General features: G+C 55.0%; 6 protein-coding genes across 6 annotated transcripts; 4 read left to right on the forward strand and 2 right to left on the reverse strand.

Moving 5' to 3' along the window:
* Positions 1–1,131: 1,131 nt before the first annotated feature.
* ACO1O0_002486 (LITAF-like zinc ribbon domain-containing protein) lies at positions 1,132–1,914 on the forward strand (the record flags this gene model as incomplete). Its single annotated transcript, XM_083191955.1, has 2 exons — positions 1,132–1,454; positions 1,515–1,914. The coding sequence occupies 2 exons, from the start codon at positions 1,132–1,134 to the stop codon at positions 1,912–1,914; spliced, it is 723 nt and encodes a 240-aa protein (XP_083053169.1).
* A 1,213-nt stretch (positions 1,915–3,127) lies between these two features.
* ACO1O0_002487 (uncharacterized protein) lies at positions 3,128–3,697 on the forward strand (the record flags this gene model as incomplete). The annotated part of the gene is made up of 2 exons (XM_083191956.1): positions 3,128–3,370; positions 3,467–3,697. 2 exons carry the CDS (start codon positions 3,128–3,130, stop codon positions 3,695–3,697), a joined length of 474 nt encoding a protein of 157 aa, XP_083053170.1.
* A 331-nt stretch (positions 3,698–4,028) lies between these two features.
* Positions 4,029–6,278, reverse strand: ACO1O0_002488 (Zn(II)2Cys6 transcription factor; the record flags this gene model as incomplete). Its single annotated transcript, XM_083191957.1, has 2 exons — positions 4,029–5,049; positions 5,098–6,278. 2 exons carry the CDS (start codon positions 6,276–6,278, stop codon positions 4,029–4,031), a joined length of 2,202 nt encoding a protein of 733 aa, XP_083053171.1.
* Positions 6,279–9,655: 3,377 nt separating this feature from the next.
* Positions 9,656–12,390, forward strand: ACO1O0_002489 (trehalose-phosphatase TPS2; the record flags this gene model as incomplete). The annotated part of the gene is made up of 3 exons (XM_083191958.1): positions 9,656–9,781; positions 9,857–11,798; positions 11,849–12,390. The coding sequence occupies 3 exons, from the start codon at positions 9,656–9,658 to the stop codon at positions 12,388–12,390; spliced, it is 2,610 nt and encodes an 869-aa protein (XP_083053172.1).
* Positions 12,391–14,105: 1,715 nt separating this feature from the next.
* On the forward strand, positions 14,106–15,983 carry HXT5_1 (and other transporter-domain-containing protein; the record flags this gene model as incomplete). The annotated part of the gene is made up of 3 exons (XM_083191959.1): positions 14,106–14,284; positions 14,340–15,699; positions 15,765–15,983. The coding sequence occupies 3 exons, from the start codon at positions 14,106–14,108 to the stop codon at positions 15,981–15,983; spliced, it is 1,758 nt and encodes a 585-aa protein (XP_083053173.1).
* Positions 15,984–16,278: 295 nt separating this feature from the next.
* On the reverse strand, positions 16,279–17,836 carry ACO1O0_002491 (uncharacterized protein; the record flags this gene model as incomplete). The annotated part of the gene is made up of 3 exons (XM_083191960.1): positions 16,279–17,083; positions 17,318–17,440; positions 17,505–17,836. 3 exons carry the CDS (start codon positions 17,834–17,836, stop codon positions 16,279–16,281), a joined length of 1,260 nt encoding a protein of 419 aa, XP_083053174.1.
* Between the last annotated feature and the right edge of the window lie 1,825 nt (positions 17,837–19,661).

Below are 19,661 nucleotides of genomic sequence, written 5' to 3' on the forward strand. Positions count from 1 at the left end.
GGAGTTGCATGGTGACAGAGGTCGAGATTGGTCGTGGGAAAGGAGTCAGCGGGATCAGCCCAGGATTCTGTCCAGCTACACACTAGCCGGGCGTCGACGTTTCGACGTTTCGAAGGAAGATCCATATCCGCAGTGCAGTGCAGTGCAGTCGCGTTGTGAACCTTGAGCCGAATGGGCAAGGCCCGAGCAGTCGAGATTGCTGGCGCTGCGCCGCAGACTCCACAACTGCTGGAGCCGTGGTTGGCTAGGCAGATTCGTGGCTGGGGCCCAGTGGGTGGAGGTCAGGATCCAGCCCCAAGCTGGAGGCCTACTACTACCATGTACGTATTGTTAAACCCCCAAACCGTCTGAATCCCCCGACCACACAGCCACACCAGAGATCAACCATCGCCCAAGCATTGGCATCCGTCGTTGGAAACATTGACATGGACCGTTGGCCACCTGGCTCGACCAACCTAGAACCAACCCAGACTTCATCAGTGCGCCTTGGCGGCTCCGCGCATGCTGCCAACAGATCATCCGCGTCTCTAAAAACAACCTTGTCCAAAGTCGGGCGAAGGGGGCCCTGGACACCGTTGAAACGGCCAGAGGACAGAGCATGTGCCCGAGACACCGCCTCCTGTCCGTTCGACTACTAGTAGGTAATCGACGAAGTCAAGTGATCTACACGCGCATCAGTATCACTCCGCTATGAAACGCAGCAGACGTCACCGTGGGATTTGCGATGAGATGATCAGCACACTTGCTAGTGGAGGCTGAGAACCTGAAGCCCAGGGCCAGGGGCCATCCATGGATAGGATCGCTGGGGATCTGGGGTGGGCGTGGTGTTGCCGTGTTGCTGTGCATTCTCGCAGCTGGGACAGCCCTACCAGACATTCCCGCCAGCCAACCTGTAATAGTAATACCGGGGGCCTTTAATTGAGTGGCTGCTTTTAGCTGCGATGACTCCCATGCCAAGGACCGTGGGTGGCAGTGGTGGCAGCGGTCCCCATCACAGCCAGAACACCCTGTGCCAGCTGAATCCTCAAAAACCTGTCCTCGCCATCTCTCTCGTCCTTCTTCTCCTCCATTGACCACTCACCTCTCCAAAGCACTTCTCTCCCACAAGTCCAACTCACCCCAGCAGTCACCATGAGCGCCCTCCCGCCCCCTTATGACCCCAATGCCAACCGCGAGCCCTCGCAGCCCGCTCCGGCCACCAACATGTACGTCGTCGAGCCTCCATGGCTTTCACAAGCATCGCAACCCGGTGATTGCCAGCTAACGCTTCCCAATCCCAACCAGCCCGGCGAGCCCATCGCGATGCAGCCCACAGCTCAGCCCGGCATGGACACAGCCGGCCAAAAGGTCACTCCGCTGCACCTCCTTGGCGACAGGCCCGAGTGGATCGACTGCCAGATGTGCCACCAGCGCGCCCGCACACGCGTCCAGACCACCGGTGAAGGCATGCAATTGTACGTTGGCCAAGAACTTCTCTCTCCAGGCCGTCCATCTTGCTGACAGCCCGCACACAGCCTCACCGGCGCCATCCTCTGCCTCGTCTGCATCTGCCTCGCGCCCCTCCCCTGCTGCCTCCACTGGTTCGAGCAGACCAACTGGTACTGCGAAAAGTGCGGCAAGCAGGTCGCCACCCGCGTCCCCGATGCCCCCGTTCAGGTCCTCCCGCCGGTACAAGCCTACGCTGTGCCCTCCCAGTACGCCCAGCCCGTGCCCGGCCACTTCAACCCCCAGGCCGCCGGCTCTCCTCCTCCCCAAGGCCACCCCCAGCAGCCGTGGCCCCAGCAGCAGCAGGAGCAGCCCCAGCAACCGTGGCCTCAGCAGCAGCAGCAGCAGCAGCAACAGCCCGAGATTGCGTATTACGCGCCTCAGCAGCAGCAGCCTGTGCCCGATGCGCCCGAGCACGCGAAGCACTAGAGCCTTTCCTTTCGTTACATTTTTTTTTGTCTGTCTGTTCTGCTGGCTTGCGGGCCTCCGGCATGCTTTTTGTTACGGCCGTTTGTTTCGATACCTGGGCAATGAGAGGACTAGCGTGGTGAGATTGGGAGGCAGATGATTGTGCGCATGGAGATTATAATAGCATTGTTGGTGGGCTCTGTTTCATGCAATCTAGAATACCCGACACGAGTCTATATGGAATATATATGTCCCCTTCTTAGCGGGGAATGGTCATGGAGCAACATTTGGCCATGTCAACTCTAATGTTCACTGTCCCTAACGTAGCGCTAGGTCCATTTGTGAACAACTAAGTGGTTAAGAGACTAAACCCAGGTACAACACGACTACCGGTGAGAGACTATACACAGGCTCGCACCATCCTGAGGCCGTATTAGTGCGCCCGTGCCACTACTGATGGGAGCTGGGAGTCTCCACGAGCTTATTATTATCCATAGGTAGTTGATAAACATGGCGGGTATCCGTACCAGCGGGCGGGGTCCCCGACTTATACCGGCCGTGGAGCCTGGCCACCAAACCGCACCTCCAGACGTGGACACGGTCGCAAGTTATCAAGAGAGATGACACAGATTGGTCAATGGATCTCCATCTCTGGTCAAATTTTGACCCATCTCGCCATTAGACACCCACCAGCCCCTAGCGTACTGCTAATGTGTTCGGAGCATTGCCGTGTTGTTAGGACGAACACGGGATCAGGTTGTCGAGGTGAGACATCGGTGCACGGGGATAGGAGACGGTCGCTCTGCTTCTGGCTACTACTCGTACTATCTTTAAACTAGACTTCTTGACGTCCGGTAGATCTCAATGATACTGTGACAGTGCCGACGGGGCATAAGGTATGATTTCATACTTCATAATCTTACCTGTAGTCGGCACCGGCCCCTTACCGGATCACAACACTTCCCGTCCACTTTGACGTTCATTCTCATCATACATGGGACCAACGTTTCAACCGAATTCACTCCCACCATAATATTCTGTACCTGCACCTGTTGTCCCTCTGGCCAGAGTATGCCTGACTGGTTGTATTCGTACTGCTCCTTACCCCAACTGCCAACGTCACAGGACCCTTGCAACTCCACATTCGACATCAAGGACTCAACATTGATCTAAACTTCACAACCTCTTCTCTTCTTTTTCGTCGAAAGAGGGGACACATAAGTATATACACAAGATGGCCTCTCCAGTGCCACCCCCGCCACCTTATGCCTACGCCTACGAGCCCCGACCCCCTCCGCTGCTGCACCGCCATCCCCGCCTCCTATGGTGGTACTCTATCATCCGCCCCTCAGCCATCATCGTCCCCTTCGTCGCCAGCATCATGGTCATATGGTGGTTCTCCACCAACAGCTTCTGCGACGTCTCTGCCTCCGCCTCGGACGAATGCTACTGGGCCCTCTGGCTTAGCCTGCCCCTGGTGCGCCCCTACTCCTCCTCTTCCTTCTCCCTATCCTCAGCCATGATATTGTATACCGAGCCCAGAAGCTGATAATGGCCCTTAACGACATAAAAGGCCATCGTCTCCCTGGTGTGGAACATGGCCGCCATGATCTCCCACCGACGAAGCGCCAACTACCGCCGCGGAATAAGCTCCGACATCCAGCTCCCCGTGCAGTTCATCATCGCGTGCGGTGCGACGGTGTGCCTCGGAATGCTGGCGTGGCACTACGCTGTCTACAAGGGCCGCATGTGGGGGAGCCACCTCGAGGGCTCCGTCATTGCCCTCGTATGCATCATCATGTAAAAAAAGAACATGAGCTTCGTCTTCCCCATCCAAAGTTTGCCTGCTAACCGTGTTCAGGGGTTTGAATTGTTTACTTGCAGGACTTACAGCGTGTGAGTGGAATCTAGACAGGAAGCACCAGAGAGACCAGGAGACCTTTGTGTTATAGTGTGGCTTAGATCGTTCTTCTGTTATTATTTGCCATCATACAAGCGTCTGTTTGATAATCATACAACCGAAGGCCCCAAGATATCCCCGTTAGCTACTCCGTAGGGAGCAACTGCTAATACTACATGAATTCGTCTCAAAATCGGGGGTTAAATCCCACGTGTTTACAAACCTCGTCCGTCCCCTACAGCATACTGCCTGTGTATCCACCATGGGCCGCGAACCGCATCTGGTAGTCTCGCAAGTCAGCCCAGTGCCGCAGCTCTTCATCCTCGTCCTGGGCCGTCATCTGCGTCGGGTCAGCCGCACGGCTTGCTCCGGCCGGACCTGTCTTCTCCAGTTTCATGAGCACGTCGATGAGCTGCGACAGCGCCTCTTCCGACTTGACAGCAAAAGGCCCCTTGCGCTCCGGCGCGTCGTTGAGCAGCGTGGACGCCACCTGACGGATCTTGTTGATGATGGAGCCGCCGTTGGGCTCGAGGTTACGCTGCGAGATGGACCCCAGCACCGTCAGCAGGTTCTGTACTATCAGCTCCCGCTCGTTGGTCATCAGGGCCAGCACCTCCTTGTCGTCGTTTTCCTCGGCCGCCTTCTCTTCCTCTGATTGCTGGTTGCCGAGCCCATTGCCATTTCTCTGTTCCGATAGGTGGACGTCTCGTAGGTTGAAATAGAGCTCCACAAAGTACGACCGTGTGGCCAGTTGAGAGACGAAAATGTTAGCTTTCTGGATCTCGTACTGGAGCTGCCGGCGCCTATGCGGCTGTGTCTTGAAAGTGTTACGCAGATCGTGCGGTGGCTGGGAATTCGGCCACAGCGGCGGCACGTACTGCATGGTCGAGTCTTCAAACGCCTCCATTGGATCAACCTCGTCGTTACTTCCAAGCTGGAGCTCAGGGGGAAGATCATCAATGATGCTCTTCACCGCCAGAAGCCCATCCCGAAGCAGCAATCTTTGATCTGCCCACGGTAGAGTGCTCATCCCATAGGCGAGTTCCAGGCTGACCACACCGTTCATTGTGGTATAGATATCAATACCAAACCGGAACCCTGTGAGTAGCGAGGCACTACCCTCGGACTGGTCATTGATTTGGTTGGCTACAATGTAGATGTCGTCGATATTCTCCGGGTATGCCGGGTAGGGGAGGCTGGGTGTGGACGGGGCAATCACCAAGTCCGTCTGGGATCCTCCGAGTTGAGAGAAAGAGCTAGGAGATATTAGCGATGGAATGGTCAATAATAGTCAGTCCACATACCGAATACCAAGAAGAAGGCACCAGAAAATGCGCTTCCCAATCTGGTCCTTAACATGATTAAATGGCAACGGATCAGGTGAATATGGATCATTGCCAAAAGTAGGCAGATCACCCGGGTGCTTGGGCCGATTAAAGCCCAGCTCTCGGATCAGGGTCAACGTCTCGGCCATGAAGTGATGCGAAGCGTTCCACTGATGCGTATACCCAGATGCTAGGCCCAGAAAGTAGCTCGTCGCAGCATCATCCAGCGTTTTGGGCTGCTTCAGGACCCATTTGCTACCCCGCGTTGTCAAGGCAATGTCGCGACACTGTTCGATCATGACAAGAGCGCGTGGGAAGAGATGTGTGCTGTGCTGGGCCTTCAGATGCTCTCGGGCGCTTCGCGGGAAGGATGCAACCAGAGCAGCGATCATGCTAGCGAGCAACCCCAGAAACTCGGGCCTTGTGCGATCCTCGCGATTGGCAAATGACTGTCGGAAGGTGGGCTCATGCGGGAATGGCGCGAGAGGGTGGATATAGGTGAAGAAGTCGTCCACGAGCAACTCCAGCACCGGCATCGGCGCAATGCTCTCGGCATCGAGAACGCCTTCAGTTGAAAAGTTCATCAGCGTCTTGGCCGCAGTCTGCGGTGTGACCGCAGTCTGCGGTGTGGGAGACGGGAATTCAGCAGGATGAGGTTCTAAGCGTGCCCTCTTGGCCGCCTTAGCCGCCTCAGCGTGTTTGTTGGGGGGTCCTCGTCGCTTCGTCTCGCGGTTGTACGTGCAGTCGACGCCGAGTTCGCGGCAGGGCTTGCAGGGGATCGTGGTGTCGTCGCATTTGACCTTGCGCATGCTGCACATATCACAAGCGCGTCGCAGTCGCGTCAGCTTGGGGTTGATAGTCGGGTCGCGCATCATGGCGCTGCCAGAGGGCTGGCCCTGCTGCATCTCGCCACCCTGCTGCGGCGGAGGCGGCTGAGCCTGGGCGAGGGCTGCAACGGGCGAGGCATCGTGGGCGATAGGGCTGACTGTAGGTTGCGCGACAGCTTCGGCGGCTGCGTTTTGTAGGGCCTGGGTCTGCTGGGAGGTGATTGCGTGCTGGGCGGCGTCGCTGGCAGCCTGCAGGATCTCGAGGCCGTTGCTGGCGTAGGCGTGGACGTTGGGGTGTTGCTGGGACGGCGATTGTGGAGGAGAGTCGGACATGATGGAATCGCAGCTGCGCGTGCCGCGCTGGACGTGTCGGTCGCGATGGTGATAATTCGCCGACGTTGATGCGTGGAAGCCGTAGATGGCCCGAAAACTGTGTCGGCGTGGAGTGTTGAGGTTGGTGTTATGATCACGTGATTTTAGCCAAGACAAAGCGTCTAGGCTCTTGCACTCCATTTCAGGAAACTCAAACCTTTGGCTTCACGAACTAAATAGCTTGGTTTCTTGTGATGTGGGGGAAATACAAAATTATCAGCTTAGATTGACAGGATGGGATTTCAATTAGGACAACTCCCTAGGTAGGTAAGTATTTTAACTAGATCCTTTACTCCTCACGCGCACGAATAAGTCCAGATTGGCGTGTTTTAAACACATGCAAAACTTAGCTACGACGAAGAACATGTAATTAAGACCAATTTAAAACAATACACACGGGTCGAATCAAATGAAAATTCAGTATAGAAACTTGTCGATTGTATATTGGGCCTCATTGTGGCCAGCATTGCACGCAATATTGACATGGACCTAGTATTATTTCTGTATAGGGTAGCCGGCTCTATGATGGTGGATCGGGGGAAAGGCGGAGGTGCCATCGATTCGTACCTATTCGATAAACTCCCAAAACGTATTCACTGGCAAGCTCCCAGGGCCCAACAAGTACTATATGCAAGGCAGTTCGGCTCGCCTCTACTCTGTGAAGAACATAGAGCGGAATGAGTGTTGAAAGTCTTGCAAGAGATCTTTCCATCGAATTCTGATTCGAACTTACATATACTTGCTCTCTCCTGCTTGCTCCATAAGGTTGTGGAGCTCTGTCACTCAGATCGGGACAGGCGACTGAATAGCAAATCGTTTGATAGATATATTGAAACTATTAGTCAAGCGATTCCGGTATCGGTAGATGCATCTGCGCTATATGATTTGTAATTTCTGGACTCCTTGTTACAGGATTTCTGTCAAGTCGGACTCGGACCATTGGAGCCGAATCTTTTGGAGGTAGAATCTGAAGGTATTCGGGGCTACGACCTCGGCCCTAAGCAGATACAACTAGGCGACATCACGATACCACTCTGGAATCCAGAGCTGCTGTTTGACAAGCACAGAGGGATCTTAAGCGGAAGCCAATTGCCTATAAATATGACAACGATGGTTGTTGTTAGACAGATGGAGGAGCAACCTACCCAGCGCGAGATAGGTGCATTGGACAGAGGGAGTCTAGTTCAGAAGAGCAGGATCATTGGTCCGGCCTCTTGTGTGATATTGGAACGTGCAGGGAATTATCAGCATAACGGATCTATTGATGTGAGGTCAAGCTGCGATCTGGATAGAGGACAGCTATGCTCAATGCGTTTGATTTGATGAACTGCGACTTTATGGTAGTTTTGTGTCTTTAGGCAAATTCTAGTGATACTGCACACATCCCCATGTGCTTTCAAGACTACTAACTGGCTTGGTCCGAAACATTGGGTTGACCAGATTATGTGAGTGTCCAGTTGCAGCGCTATGATTAGCTGTTTTGTCGCCTTGGCCATCCGAATGCCTCGGGAGGCTCCGTTGGGCTCGGCGGTATCCTTGCCGACGGGTGGGAACAAAACTGGGCTTCTTGAGCCTCAGGATTTAGACCTTCTCCCAGTGATCGACGGTGACATCATGGTTCGTTATCGCGCGTGTCAGTGCCCCTCGGTGGGGTTGAAGCGTCCAGTGTTCCAGGTTTCAAGTTTCGAATATCTCTTGTATCCAGTAAGTACGTAGTAGTATGTAGTAGTGAAGAATCTGCTGCCAAGAAAGAGAAGCCATTTACTGGAAAAGAATGGATAAAAACAGAGCAGCTTCAATGGGAGATCCGTTTGAGATTGCTAGCGCCTCGCTTGCGCAGACAGGTGCAGCGGTTCCTGGGAGTGCACCGGTGTCCCACTGACCAACCGGACGATCCCATGTGAAATGGCGGTACAGACCGTCAGAGCCAAGAGGCACACATCGAGACTTGTAGTGGAATGGAGTCGGCGACGCTCGGAGAGACGACAAGTGGAGGAGGGAAAGTGGGAATAGCTCGGGTGTGCGATCGATGCATAATAAAACCATGACGGCACCACCCAAGGAACCATATCCGAGCACATCATCTCATCGCTATCACTACTTGCACGAGCACTAGTCAAAAGTGTTGCTCCTGGAGGTTTCTGTCCGACCCTTCACCACGACACCAGTTTGCATTAAGACATTGGGACGTTTGACGCAGCCCGGACCACTCACCGTCCTTTCGACATCCGTTTTGAGCACTGCGGCTTGCTTAGATTAAGTGCCTCCGAGAGGTTGCACCCCAGTCGATCCCGGAGCTTTTCTCCTTGAGGCCTCGACTCCTTGTTTGGCGACAGCGACAAGGCCACAAGGTGAGTGAGTTTGACTTGGGGCTCCGTTCCCAACCTCATCTTCGCGATTCTTTGTGCTACTGGCATTTGCACTCGTCCTACGCTGTTGCTGAATGTGCTTATCTCACGATGCTCCCCATCTGCCCCTCCCCCACCTTGAAAAGCTCGAGTCCCGACGCTTCGATCCGAATTGGCTTGGACGACAGTATTGTATCAATGCGCTTGGCCTGGGTCGACGCCAAGAAGCCCATGTCCAGCTGGGATACCTTATGTATCACCACTGTTCAGCAACGACCCATCAGTCCATCACGTCACAACATCGTTTTCTTGGGGATGATGAGGCAAGTCAGGAGCAAATCGTCCCAGGCCCCACCAGACACCCACTAGGTAGACGCTGTTGGACAGCTGCCAGCCAAATTCCAGTTTGCGCGGTGCTCTGGCAGGTCGTGCCTTCCCACCCCTCGAGATATTGCTGGTGCAAGACAATACCTTCATACTCTCTCTATTCTCTACTTATTTTTCTTCATCATCTTTTTTTGCTCTTTGGCACATGGTGCTGTGGTTTATGGTCACTTCGTGAAATCAGAACTTGGCTAGCCAACCTGATCTACACCGCACCTTACTATTTGCGGCCGAAACTAGCAGGCATACGGAGCTACAGGTGCTAATATGGAGCCGGACACAGGCCCAGACCGCTGCCAACACCGCGGGGATCGCCCAAGGAACCCTCAACCCCACGGTCTCGACAATCATCACGACGCCGCCACCGGACCGACCAGCGACGACGCCGAATCCCCGCGTCCGCCAGTGTCCACGGACCTGGGCTTTGAGGCCGTTACTCCGGGCATTGACCCTCGCGCCTATATCTCCAAACAAGACACCCCCCTCGGCGCGCCCATCACCACCGGCCCCAGCTACTTCTCCAAGGCCGATACCAGTATCCCTCCGCGTCGCCGGGAATACAACTCCCTTTTGCGTCGGGCTACTACGACAAACACCACTGCAGCTATGGCTCGACGTGAGTCCCTCTCCGACATTCGAGCCGCGAATCCCGACCTCTCCCTCAGCGGCAACATCATCTCGGCCACCTTCAACGCCCCCCATGCCTTTACCTACCACAAGGGCGGCCAATGGGTTAGTAGATTGAGACATATATATCGATACATATCTTGGAGTGGCACTGACGTTTGAGCCTGTCCGAATCTGTAGCTTTTGAAGTCCCGTCGTGGCCAGTCTGCTCTGACTGATTCGTTTGCGTACCTCTCTTCCGATGATACACCCTGGAACCACACAGTCGTCGCGTGGACTGGCGAGATTGATTTCCCCCGGGAGACACCAATCTCCCCTCCCCATACGCCACCCGGAACGACAGTTGGAGCATCATCGCTGAACCCGCTCTCCGCGCCGATTCCCGTCAATGCAAATGATCCTTCACCAGCATCTTCACCCATAGATGGGCTCTGGGTGCCAAAGCAGGACCAGAAACGCCTCGAGAGCCAGTTGATCAATGATAAGACGGTCCCTACTATCCCAGTTTGGCTCTCTGATGAGGCTGAAGCTACCGAAGAGGGGATCACCCTCAAGGACCAGACCAGATGGCGGAGATATGCCGAGCACGACCTCTACACCCTTTTCCACTACAAGCAACAGGAGCCTTCGGATGGCCGCAAGGAGCGAGTTCAATGGGCCGACTACTACCGAATGAACCAGATGTTTGCCAACAAGATCGTCGAAGTTTATAAGCCTGGCGACATTGTCGTCGTCCATGACTACTACCTGATGCTCCTCCCTAGCATGCTGCGTCAGCGCGCCCCGGGCATGTACATATCTTTCTTCTTACACTCGCCGTTCCCCAGCAGTGAGTTTCTACGTTGTCTGCCAAGGCGTAAGGAGGTCTTGCAGGGCGTTCTTGGCTCCAACCTGATCGGCTTCCAATCCTATAGCTACTCGCGCCATTTCTTGAGCTGCTGCACGAGGATATTGGGATTCCCCTCCGACACCCTGGGGATAGATGCCTATGGGACAAGGGTACAGGTGGGCGTTTTCCCCATCGGAATCGATGCTGCCAAGGTGGAGTCTTCTGCATGGAACGACTCGGTCACCGAAAAGTACAATGCTCTCAAGTCCATGTACCAGGGGAAGAAGATCATCGTCGGAAGAGACCGTCTGGACACTGTACGTGGTGTTGCACAGAAGCTTCAGGCATTCGAGCGTTTTCTCGAACTCTACCCTGAGTGGCGCGAAAAGGTCGTTCTAGTTCAGGTCACGACACCGACGGTTGTCGAGGCGGAGAAGGGGGATCCCGAGAACAAGATTGGCACAAGAGTCAACGAGCTCGTCATGAAGATCAATGGCCAGTATGGGAGTTTGGGGTTCTCCCCGGTGCAACACTACCCTCAGTATCTGGACCAGGACGAGTACTTTGCCCTCCTACGTGCCGGCGACATAGGGCTCATTACTTCGGTCCGTGACGGGATGAACACGACTAGCCTGGAATACGTTGTCTGCCAAAAGGAGGCTTACGGACCGCTCATTCTCTCCGAGTTTAGCGGTACAGCTGGGAGTCTCAGTGACGCTATTCACATCAATCCCTGGGATCTCAGTGGCGTTGCTAAGAGAATCGATCTCGCCCTGACCATGTCTGAGGACAGGCGCATGGCAATGCAATCCAGCCTGTACCGTCATGTCACTAATAACAACGTCCAAACGTGGATCTCCAAGTTTATCCACAGAGTTTACAAGGTGCTAGGCGAGTCCAACAACGCTATTGCGACACCACTGCTCGATAGGCCGCTTATGCTATCTCGATACCGCTCCGCACGCAAGCGTGTATTTATGCTCGACTACGACGGCACCCTGACTCCTATAGTTAACGAGCCGAGCGCCGCCATCCCCTCTGAGCGCATTATACACTCGCTGAAGCTGCTGGCAGCCGACCCCAGAAATGCAGTGTGGATCATTTCCGGTAGGGACCAGGAGTTTCTTAAGCAGCACCTTGGCCACATAACGGGGTTGGGCTTCTCGGCGGAGCATGGTAGTTTCATGAAAAATCCCGGCTCTGACCATTGGGAGAACTTGGCCGCGAAGCTCGACATGGGGTGGCAGGAGGAGGTCATAAATGTCTTCCAGAGATATACGGATAAGGTTCCTGGTCAGTCTCGACTCTGTATAGCGCACCGGCTTTCTGCTAACGGTCCATAGGCTCTTTCATCGAACGAAAGCGATGTGCGCTTACGTGGCACTATCGCCTTGCAGATCCTGAGCAGGGCCAAGCCATGTCCCGGGAGTGCCACAGGCAGCTCGTAGATGGGGTTGGGAGCAAATGGGAAGTAGAGGTGATGCCCGGAAAGGCGAACCTTGAAGTCCGACCGACCTTTATCAACAAGGGTGAGATCGCGAAGAGGCTCGTGGCGACCTACCACAGCCCTTCGTCCGAGGACGCAGGTGATGGCGCAGTCGAGTTCGCGCTCTGCATGGGGGATGATTTCACCGACGAGGACATGTTCCGCAGCCTCAATAGCGTGTCTGGATCCCTCCTTGACCCGGATCATGTCTTTACGGTAACGGTCGGGGCGAGCACCAAGGTCACTCTAGCCAGATGGCATTTGTTGGAGCCCGAAGACGTGATTGAGGCCTTGGCACTCTTGGCTGGGGTGGACCAAGAGTCAAAACCCGTCGTCAGCCAGGTAAACCTGGCAGCATTAAGTGCGGTGGAGGGACATGTTCCCGAAACGCAGATCTGACCTAGGGCTGGGGGCGAGGGCCGCCGAATTTGATCCTCAGGAAATTTCACGTGAACTCGGCATTGGCGTTTCCAGGTGGCAATTGCATTAGCGTTGGCTTACAACGGCATGAAAGGGCCTGCGACAGAAATAGATGAGACATGTTGGGGAAGAGGCATCGGGTTGGGGGGATACCAGGAACTCTGCTGGAACTACGGCGACGCGTGTCTCGGGCCTACCTATTAGACGGGTCAAGGTACGCCGTCGAAGGAGTCACAAATCTGGAGATATTATTGCAGCTGAACATACGGGTACTTACGAACTGAATGGGATATACTACATTTGATACACGAATATATGTTGGATCCATCATGTTGCTCATGGGAGGTGACGGGCGATTCCGTCTGGTTGGATCAGTGGAGCATTACTCGAACATCTGGTTAGCTGACACCATGTTTAGTCAATCTCGGTCGAGTGATGGAAGACGGGACGATGGGGTTCAGTCTGCCATGCTCGTCTAAGCGAACGGGCCGTACTTTGGAAAACCGCTCACCGAAGTAGCTCTAGCAGCGCAGATGCTGGCTGATGACCTCCCACGGGACGCTGGAGCGACGGCGCCAAACCTTGACAGCTGGCATCTAGTGGTGCTTGTTGCACTTTGGGCGCACTACCCGAACTCTCCGATCAGGCCTACCAGGGAAGCGGATTATATAGACGGGCGTACCCCGGAAACATGCATGTTTCCGGGATGGTGGTCTTTGCTGTGGCCAGTATTAGACGATTGCATGTATTGTTAATACGACGGGGCAGATTCGGACAGAAGTTGGACAATGGGAGGGTAAGTGACGCCGATGGGTTGGCCGGTAGCTCCCAGCAGACCGGATTTTGGCATCTCGACGTCATGGACGGGCCGAAATGACCGGGAGGCTCGGCCATGTTGGCTTGCCGTTGCGGGCTGCGGCGCCCGGGATCCACATGGCGTCTTATACACAATGATTCCCTTGGTACATGCCGTAATGGTGTGGACAAGTCGTGGGTATGGTGGAAGTGGGCGATATCACGAATCGCGATTGGAGGGGAGCCGGTTGGGGAAGCTTCTTCTGCGGCACCAGGATCCAAGCTCCCTGGGGAAAGAAGCGAGATTTGGTCTCTGGGGATGGTAGGACCTTGGACGGACTCTGGATGGGGTTTGGGGCGAGATGGTGGAATTGACTTCAAGCCGGTCCTCACCCGGAGTGGCCGACGAAGCCACCAAGAGGCCAGAAGGACAGACTGGCAGAACAACCTCACGGAAGGCTGAGAGCTACTCGAACCCGGCCTCGATGATTGGGCCGAACCTGTAAAGACTTTTCGACCGAGTGATTCTACCGCCGAGTCTGTGTTTCCCCCACAGTAATCAGGTCACGATACCGCTCGCGGGTCCTGCGACTGGGTCGGGGCCGCCAGACTCCAAGCCGGCCCGATTTTGGTTTCAATGCGAGGATGGAACAGGGCTGGGCTTGCAAATGGCCGAGAGGGGGACATGTTAATTCCGGAGTATGTGAATACGCAGCGTCATCATCGTGGGCCGAGTAACTATGACGGAACGGAGGGGGGGGGGGGACGAGATACATATTCAAGCTCCCCCCCCGAGGCTCAGGGGAATGCATGCCTACCCTTAAACCTTGGCACTGAATAAACAACTACACCATCGTGACGAACCAGCTGGGCAGGTTTGATACACACATTTCTCAACCATGATTCCGCGATTTCGGTTGCCGAGTCTGACCGTCCACTTTGACGAGCATGACCCCAACTCGGAGCATAGAAAAGAGGGCCAGCGGCAGTCGCTGGCCGGCCTGGACTACTCACCACTGAAGCGGGTGACGATGCGGTCGTTTTTAATGGGCGTACTCGTCTCCATGGGTGGTCTCATGTGGGTTGCACTTACACCTATACCAGATAGTTGGGACTACGTCTGACTTGACCAGCTTTGGCTACGACACAGGTCAGATCTCGGGCTTCCTCGAGATGCATGACTTCCTCCGACGGTTCGGCCAGACCAACAGCCACGGCGAGAAATACTTCAGCACCGTCCGCTCGGGCCTCATTGTGGCGCTCCTGTCCATCGGCACGCTCATGGGCGCGTTGATCGCAGCCCCCGTCGCCGACCGCATTGGACGCCGTGCTTCCATCTCGTGGTGGTGTGTCGTCGTCTCGATCGGCTTCCTCGTCCAGATAGCGTCCATCAATGCTTGGTACCAGGTCATGATCGGGCGATGGGTCGCAGGTCTCGGTGTCGGCGCGCTGAGTCTGTTGGTGCCCATGTACCAGGCCGAGACGGCACCTCCCTGGATCCGCGGTGCCCTCGTCTGCACGTACCAGCTCTTCATCACGATGGGAATCTTCCTCGCGGCCTGCTTCAACTTCGGCACTGAGAAGCACCACGAGTACAGCTCTGCTTCGTGGCGCATCGTCATCGGCCTCGGCTGGGTCTGGACTCTCATCCTGGGCATCGGCATCCTCTTCTTCCCTGAGACGCCGCGATATGACTTCCGCCACGGGCAGGGCGAGCGCGCCAAGCGCACTCTCTGTCATGTCTACGGCGCCACGCCCAACCACTGGTCCATCTACACGCAGGTCGAGGAGATTGAGAGCAAGCTGCGCGCTGAGGACAAGATCAAGCACGGCTTCGTCCAGGAGTTTGGCATCATGTTACGCGCGCCGCGCATGGCGTACCGAATTGCCCTGGGTATGGCTCTGCAGATGTTTCAGCAGCTGACGGGTGCAAACTACTTCTTCTACTACGGCACCACCATCTTCCTGTCCGTCCAGATCAACTCCTTCATCACCCAGATCATCCTCAACACTATCAACTTCCTCACCACATTCATTGGTCTGTACATAGTCGAGCACTACGGCCGCAGGAAGTCGCTCATTGCGGGCTCCATCTGGATGTTCATCTGCTTCATGATCTTCGCCTCGGTCGGCCACTTCATGCTCGACCTCGAAGACCCGTCGCGCACTCCGACCCCGGGAGTCGTCCTCATCGTGTTTGCGTGCCTCTTCATCCTCGGATTTGCCACCACCTGGGGCCCCATGATCTGGGCCATCCAGTCCGAGATCTTCCCGTCGCGGTACCGAGCAAAGGGCATGGCCCTGTCCACAGCCAGCAACTGGATCTGGAACTTTATGATTGCCTTCTTCACCCCCTTTATCACCAAGGCTATTGATTTCCGCTACGGCTACGTCTTTGCTGGGTGCAATCTTGTCGCTGCGATGTTGGTCTACTTTTTCGTTATCGAGGGCCAGGGCAGGACCCTCGAAGAGATTGACTCGGCGTATCTGGAGGTGAGTGTCCCTCGTACCATTATATACCGCTGGGTAAGAGTACATGCTGACGAGAATCTGCGCAGCGCGTCGTTCCATGGAAGAGCAGCAAGTGGACACCTCCGAGTCCGGAGGAGATGGCCCGCCGCAGGAGGGAGGCGGGCACCGAGCTCGACCCAGACGCTATCGGCGGGGATTCTACAGAGACTAATGGCGCGAACGGGACGCTGGGGGCGAATGGGGCTGTCAAGAGGGAGACAAGCGCGGATGCGAACGGGGGGATTATGCACCATGAGGGTGCTTGAGGGGAGTGTCTAGTTAGGTGATGGATTATGAGTTTGCGACTAGAAGATTGAGAACGTATGGGAGTTTCGTCTATGTGTGATAGGTATAGCAAGTATATATGTAACATTATCATCGTACACGTATCTATTCATATTTATTTGTTAATGTGACACCGACCAACCCCTTGAAGACTTGCACAGCGGTAGTAAGCTGATGCCAAGACGCAAACAACCAAGCCATCTTACACGAAGTAACCCGTTTGCATGGGACGGTCTTTATCCAATATCTGGTCTGGACTGATCACACGCTTACCTGTTACCACTGAGCATTAAACTCTAGGTCCGACCTAACCGTAGACATATTACACTCGGGACCTCCGACCAGCTCAATCTCAATTTCAAAGCAGACAGGCTCTAGCCTTTCGTTTGTGGCCTTCTGTTTAGCAAGACAATGGTTAATCTTCCGCTGGAACATTCGTTTGAGGCTAACAAACTCGGCCTCGTCGACGTCGTCGATGCAGTAGTTCCAGCGGTACCAGCCGTCCGCGGCGGTCGAGCCGGGCGCCACGAGCGTGAAGCTGAGGTTCCTGGTCCCGCCCGCAAAGTCCAGGGGCAGCTCGGCCTTGAGCTCGGCGAGCGTCTTGGTCGAGAACAGGCCCTGGGGCTTCCAGAACTTGGCCTCGTGGTGCGGGGGGCGCGAGAGGATGACCTCGTAGGTGATCGCGATGTTGACGCCCGGGAGCGGTGGATCTCTGGCGTTGGGAAGACTGGCATCATGAGTCTCCGTTGCTGGCTGCACAGTAGCCGGCTGCACAGTCGTTGGCTGCTTAGTCGTTGGCCGCACAGCCGGCGGCGGGACGTCTAGCATGGGTGCGTCTGGGGCGCGGGGCCGTACGCTGACACTACGTCGAGGGGCCACGGGTGACTGAAGAGGAATAGTCAAGTTAGGGCTCGGGGGTGTTGCATCCATGGCGCTATGATCGTCCGTGTTCTGGGCTGAGGACATCATCTCGTCCATAATGGGCTCGAGGTGCTCGCGCAGCAATGCCTCCCTGGTTGGGGTGATGGGGTGCCATGCACCCGCCTCGTCAGGGGTCTTTTCGGCCGGATCATCGCGAGGCCTTGAGGAAACGAAGGAAACGTCGTCCAATGGGGCGTCCCTGGCCGTGAATATGGAGCCGACATAGTTGTTTTCCAGGATTGAAGGACCTGTGACGGGTGGATCTGCGGAAGATGGACCTGTGATAGATGGATCTATGGTAGATAGATCTATGGTAGATAGATGTATGGTAGATGGGGCATGCGGTCTCAAAGGGGAGCCACTAGAAGCCTGAGCCTTCTGGCTACCCCAAAACCTGTTGGCATTCTGAGGGCTCCTCACGGCAGTCTTGGCTTTTCGAACTTGCTTGCCCTTCTTTGGGTCCTCGGGACCAGGGTGAACCGTCCGGTACAGGACCTCGACCAGGCGAGGCTTAATGCTGTAGTAATTTCAAACAGGTCAGCAATAGAACTCTTCCGGCACCCAGGCTGTTCATTACTCACCGCGCTTCGTCCCTTGGGAATATAATTCTGTTGTGGAATGAGGCCGTCTCATCTTCAGGCCAGTACTTCCGGCCGCTATCCTCCCACTCTAGGTACTCGTCGGCAACACAAAAAAGCGCGGCCTTGTGGTCCGGGGACGCCCAGTCGTTGAACTGGGACCAGTCTGAGCCCTCGCGATCCTTGTAGACACTGCGGAACAGTTCCAGGCTGTCCACAAAGCAGTCGATGACATATTTTTCGGTCTTGCCTTTGATGTAGTTGAGCTCCTTCATCAGTGTAACTCTGTCGGCGAGCTCCTTGTCACCCTTGGGGGCTGGCTTCCTTGGAGGCATTGTGGGCAAGCGGCCATGTGGATGGGGATGTTGGGGGATGTGCCAGATCTGGATGTCGACCCTAGACGGGGGAAGGATGGGTATATATATACACCTATATATATAGGAATACGTACTGAGATGTGTAATATGGGCTAATAATCATCACTTAGCCACAACAGTCCAGACGACAGTGGCAGCCATGAAACTGGGACAATTTTCTTGATTGGAGTATTCGTCTTGTAACCAACACAATTCTGCAGCTGAACTGAACTAGGCCTCATCGGTCGGCGGCCATGCGACCAACACCAGAATGGGTTTATGGGAGATGACTGGTACACAAGTACACCACCTGGAAGACCAATAGCAAAAGCTCTAAAAATAGCTTTATCAAGAGAAGTAGAAAAATACCTGTTTTTCTTTTCTTTTGGGAAAATTTTCGTCGTCTCTTTTCGCCAGCAATATGAACATGGGCTGCCCCCCCCTTATTGTCACTTAGGTACTCCGTATATGTAATCGGTATTATTCCATATCGACACATGAAACATCGGAGAAGCCTATAGTTGATCCACTTTGATTGAAGGGCCAAAGATAAAATCTTGAGCATGTCTACTAGGGCGGGCTGGGAGGACTCGGCAGCCGAGCCCTAGGCGCAAACACGCCTACGCTTCCCCGGTGTTCCCCAGGTATGGAGGGCGGGGTGGCGTGCATGGGCCTTTGGTTTCCATACTCGTTAATTGCCGACTCGTGTTTATATTGGATTACTTTTCAGTAGCCGTCGACTTGAAGCGTTGTATACCCTGTGATAATTGAGCCGACATTGCTTCAAGTTAGAAGCTACCTATTCAGCACACCCTAAGGAAAAGGCTTGAAGTGTTCGTGTTTCAGACGTCAAACATTTTCGCCATGCTAAATTCAACGCCGATGATGATGGTGATTCCCTCCCCAAATTACCTGCCCCCCGACCGCCCAGCCTCCTGCACCATCCCTGGATGAGGCTGCTTGCTATACCACCACCAGGGCGCGCACTGCTCTGCGCCCATCGCATTGCCTGCAGCCACATGAATTGCAGGAGCGTAACTATGGCAACAATCTCGATGTCACTCCCCAAGCATCCCCATCAGGCCCGTGCCCATGGAGCTGAAATCGGGCCCGCACGCGAACTTGCGGGCGCACCAGCTTCCACCCGCAGCCGTGCCACTTGATCTGCCCAACCTCCTCGACCTCGCAGGCTGTCCTCCTTGCCCCTGGCAGCGTGCAGGGAGAAGGACTGACGGTTGGAGCGGTCGCCAGGCATGACCAGCTGGACGGGCTGCTCGCCGTTGGGGTGGGGGGATGTAGATGGAGGATTTGCCGTAGGTGCCCTCGCCGAGCGCCGTGACCTGCGCTAAGATTGGGGGGGGGGTGGTCTGTGTCTTGGTGCGCTCGTTGCGGAGTATGACCTCCTTGGTTGAGTGCTCCTGGTCGTCCCTAGGAGCGAGACGATAGGCGTGCCGCCGCTCTTGACGACTACGACTGCTCCAGAGACAACACCTAGTCCTGTTTAGGATGGCATATCCAAGGATTGTAACAAGTTCTACGAGGTCAAGAAGGGGGATATCATAGAAAAGATTAAAGTAGTGGACACCCAGATAGTTGTCAAGCTGAGTCAAGGAGGCTAACTAACCTACACCACATTATAGCGACACTGCGATCATCAGCCAGGACTCAATGAGAATGAGGAGTGTGACGGATCTAATCTTTTCGCACTCCGGGGATTGTAATATGACCTACGGAATGCGAACGAAAAGAGGAGTATTTGTGAAAACAAGACCTCGAGACGGTTTAGTCAGTGGGTAACATCATG

Source organism: Amphichorda felina (assembly GCF_050947745.1).
Source record: "Amphichorda felina strain 45539 chromosome Unknown scaffold_2, whole genome shotgun sequence".
Classification (NCBI taxonomy): domain Eukaryota; kingdom Fungi; phylum Ascomycota; class Sordariomycetes; order Hypocreales; family Bionectriaceae; genus Amphichorda; species Amphichorda felina.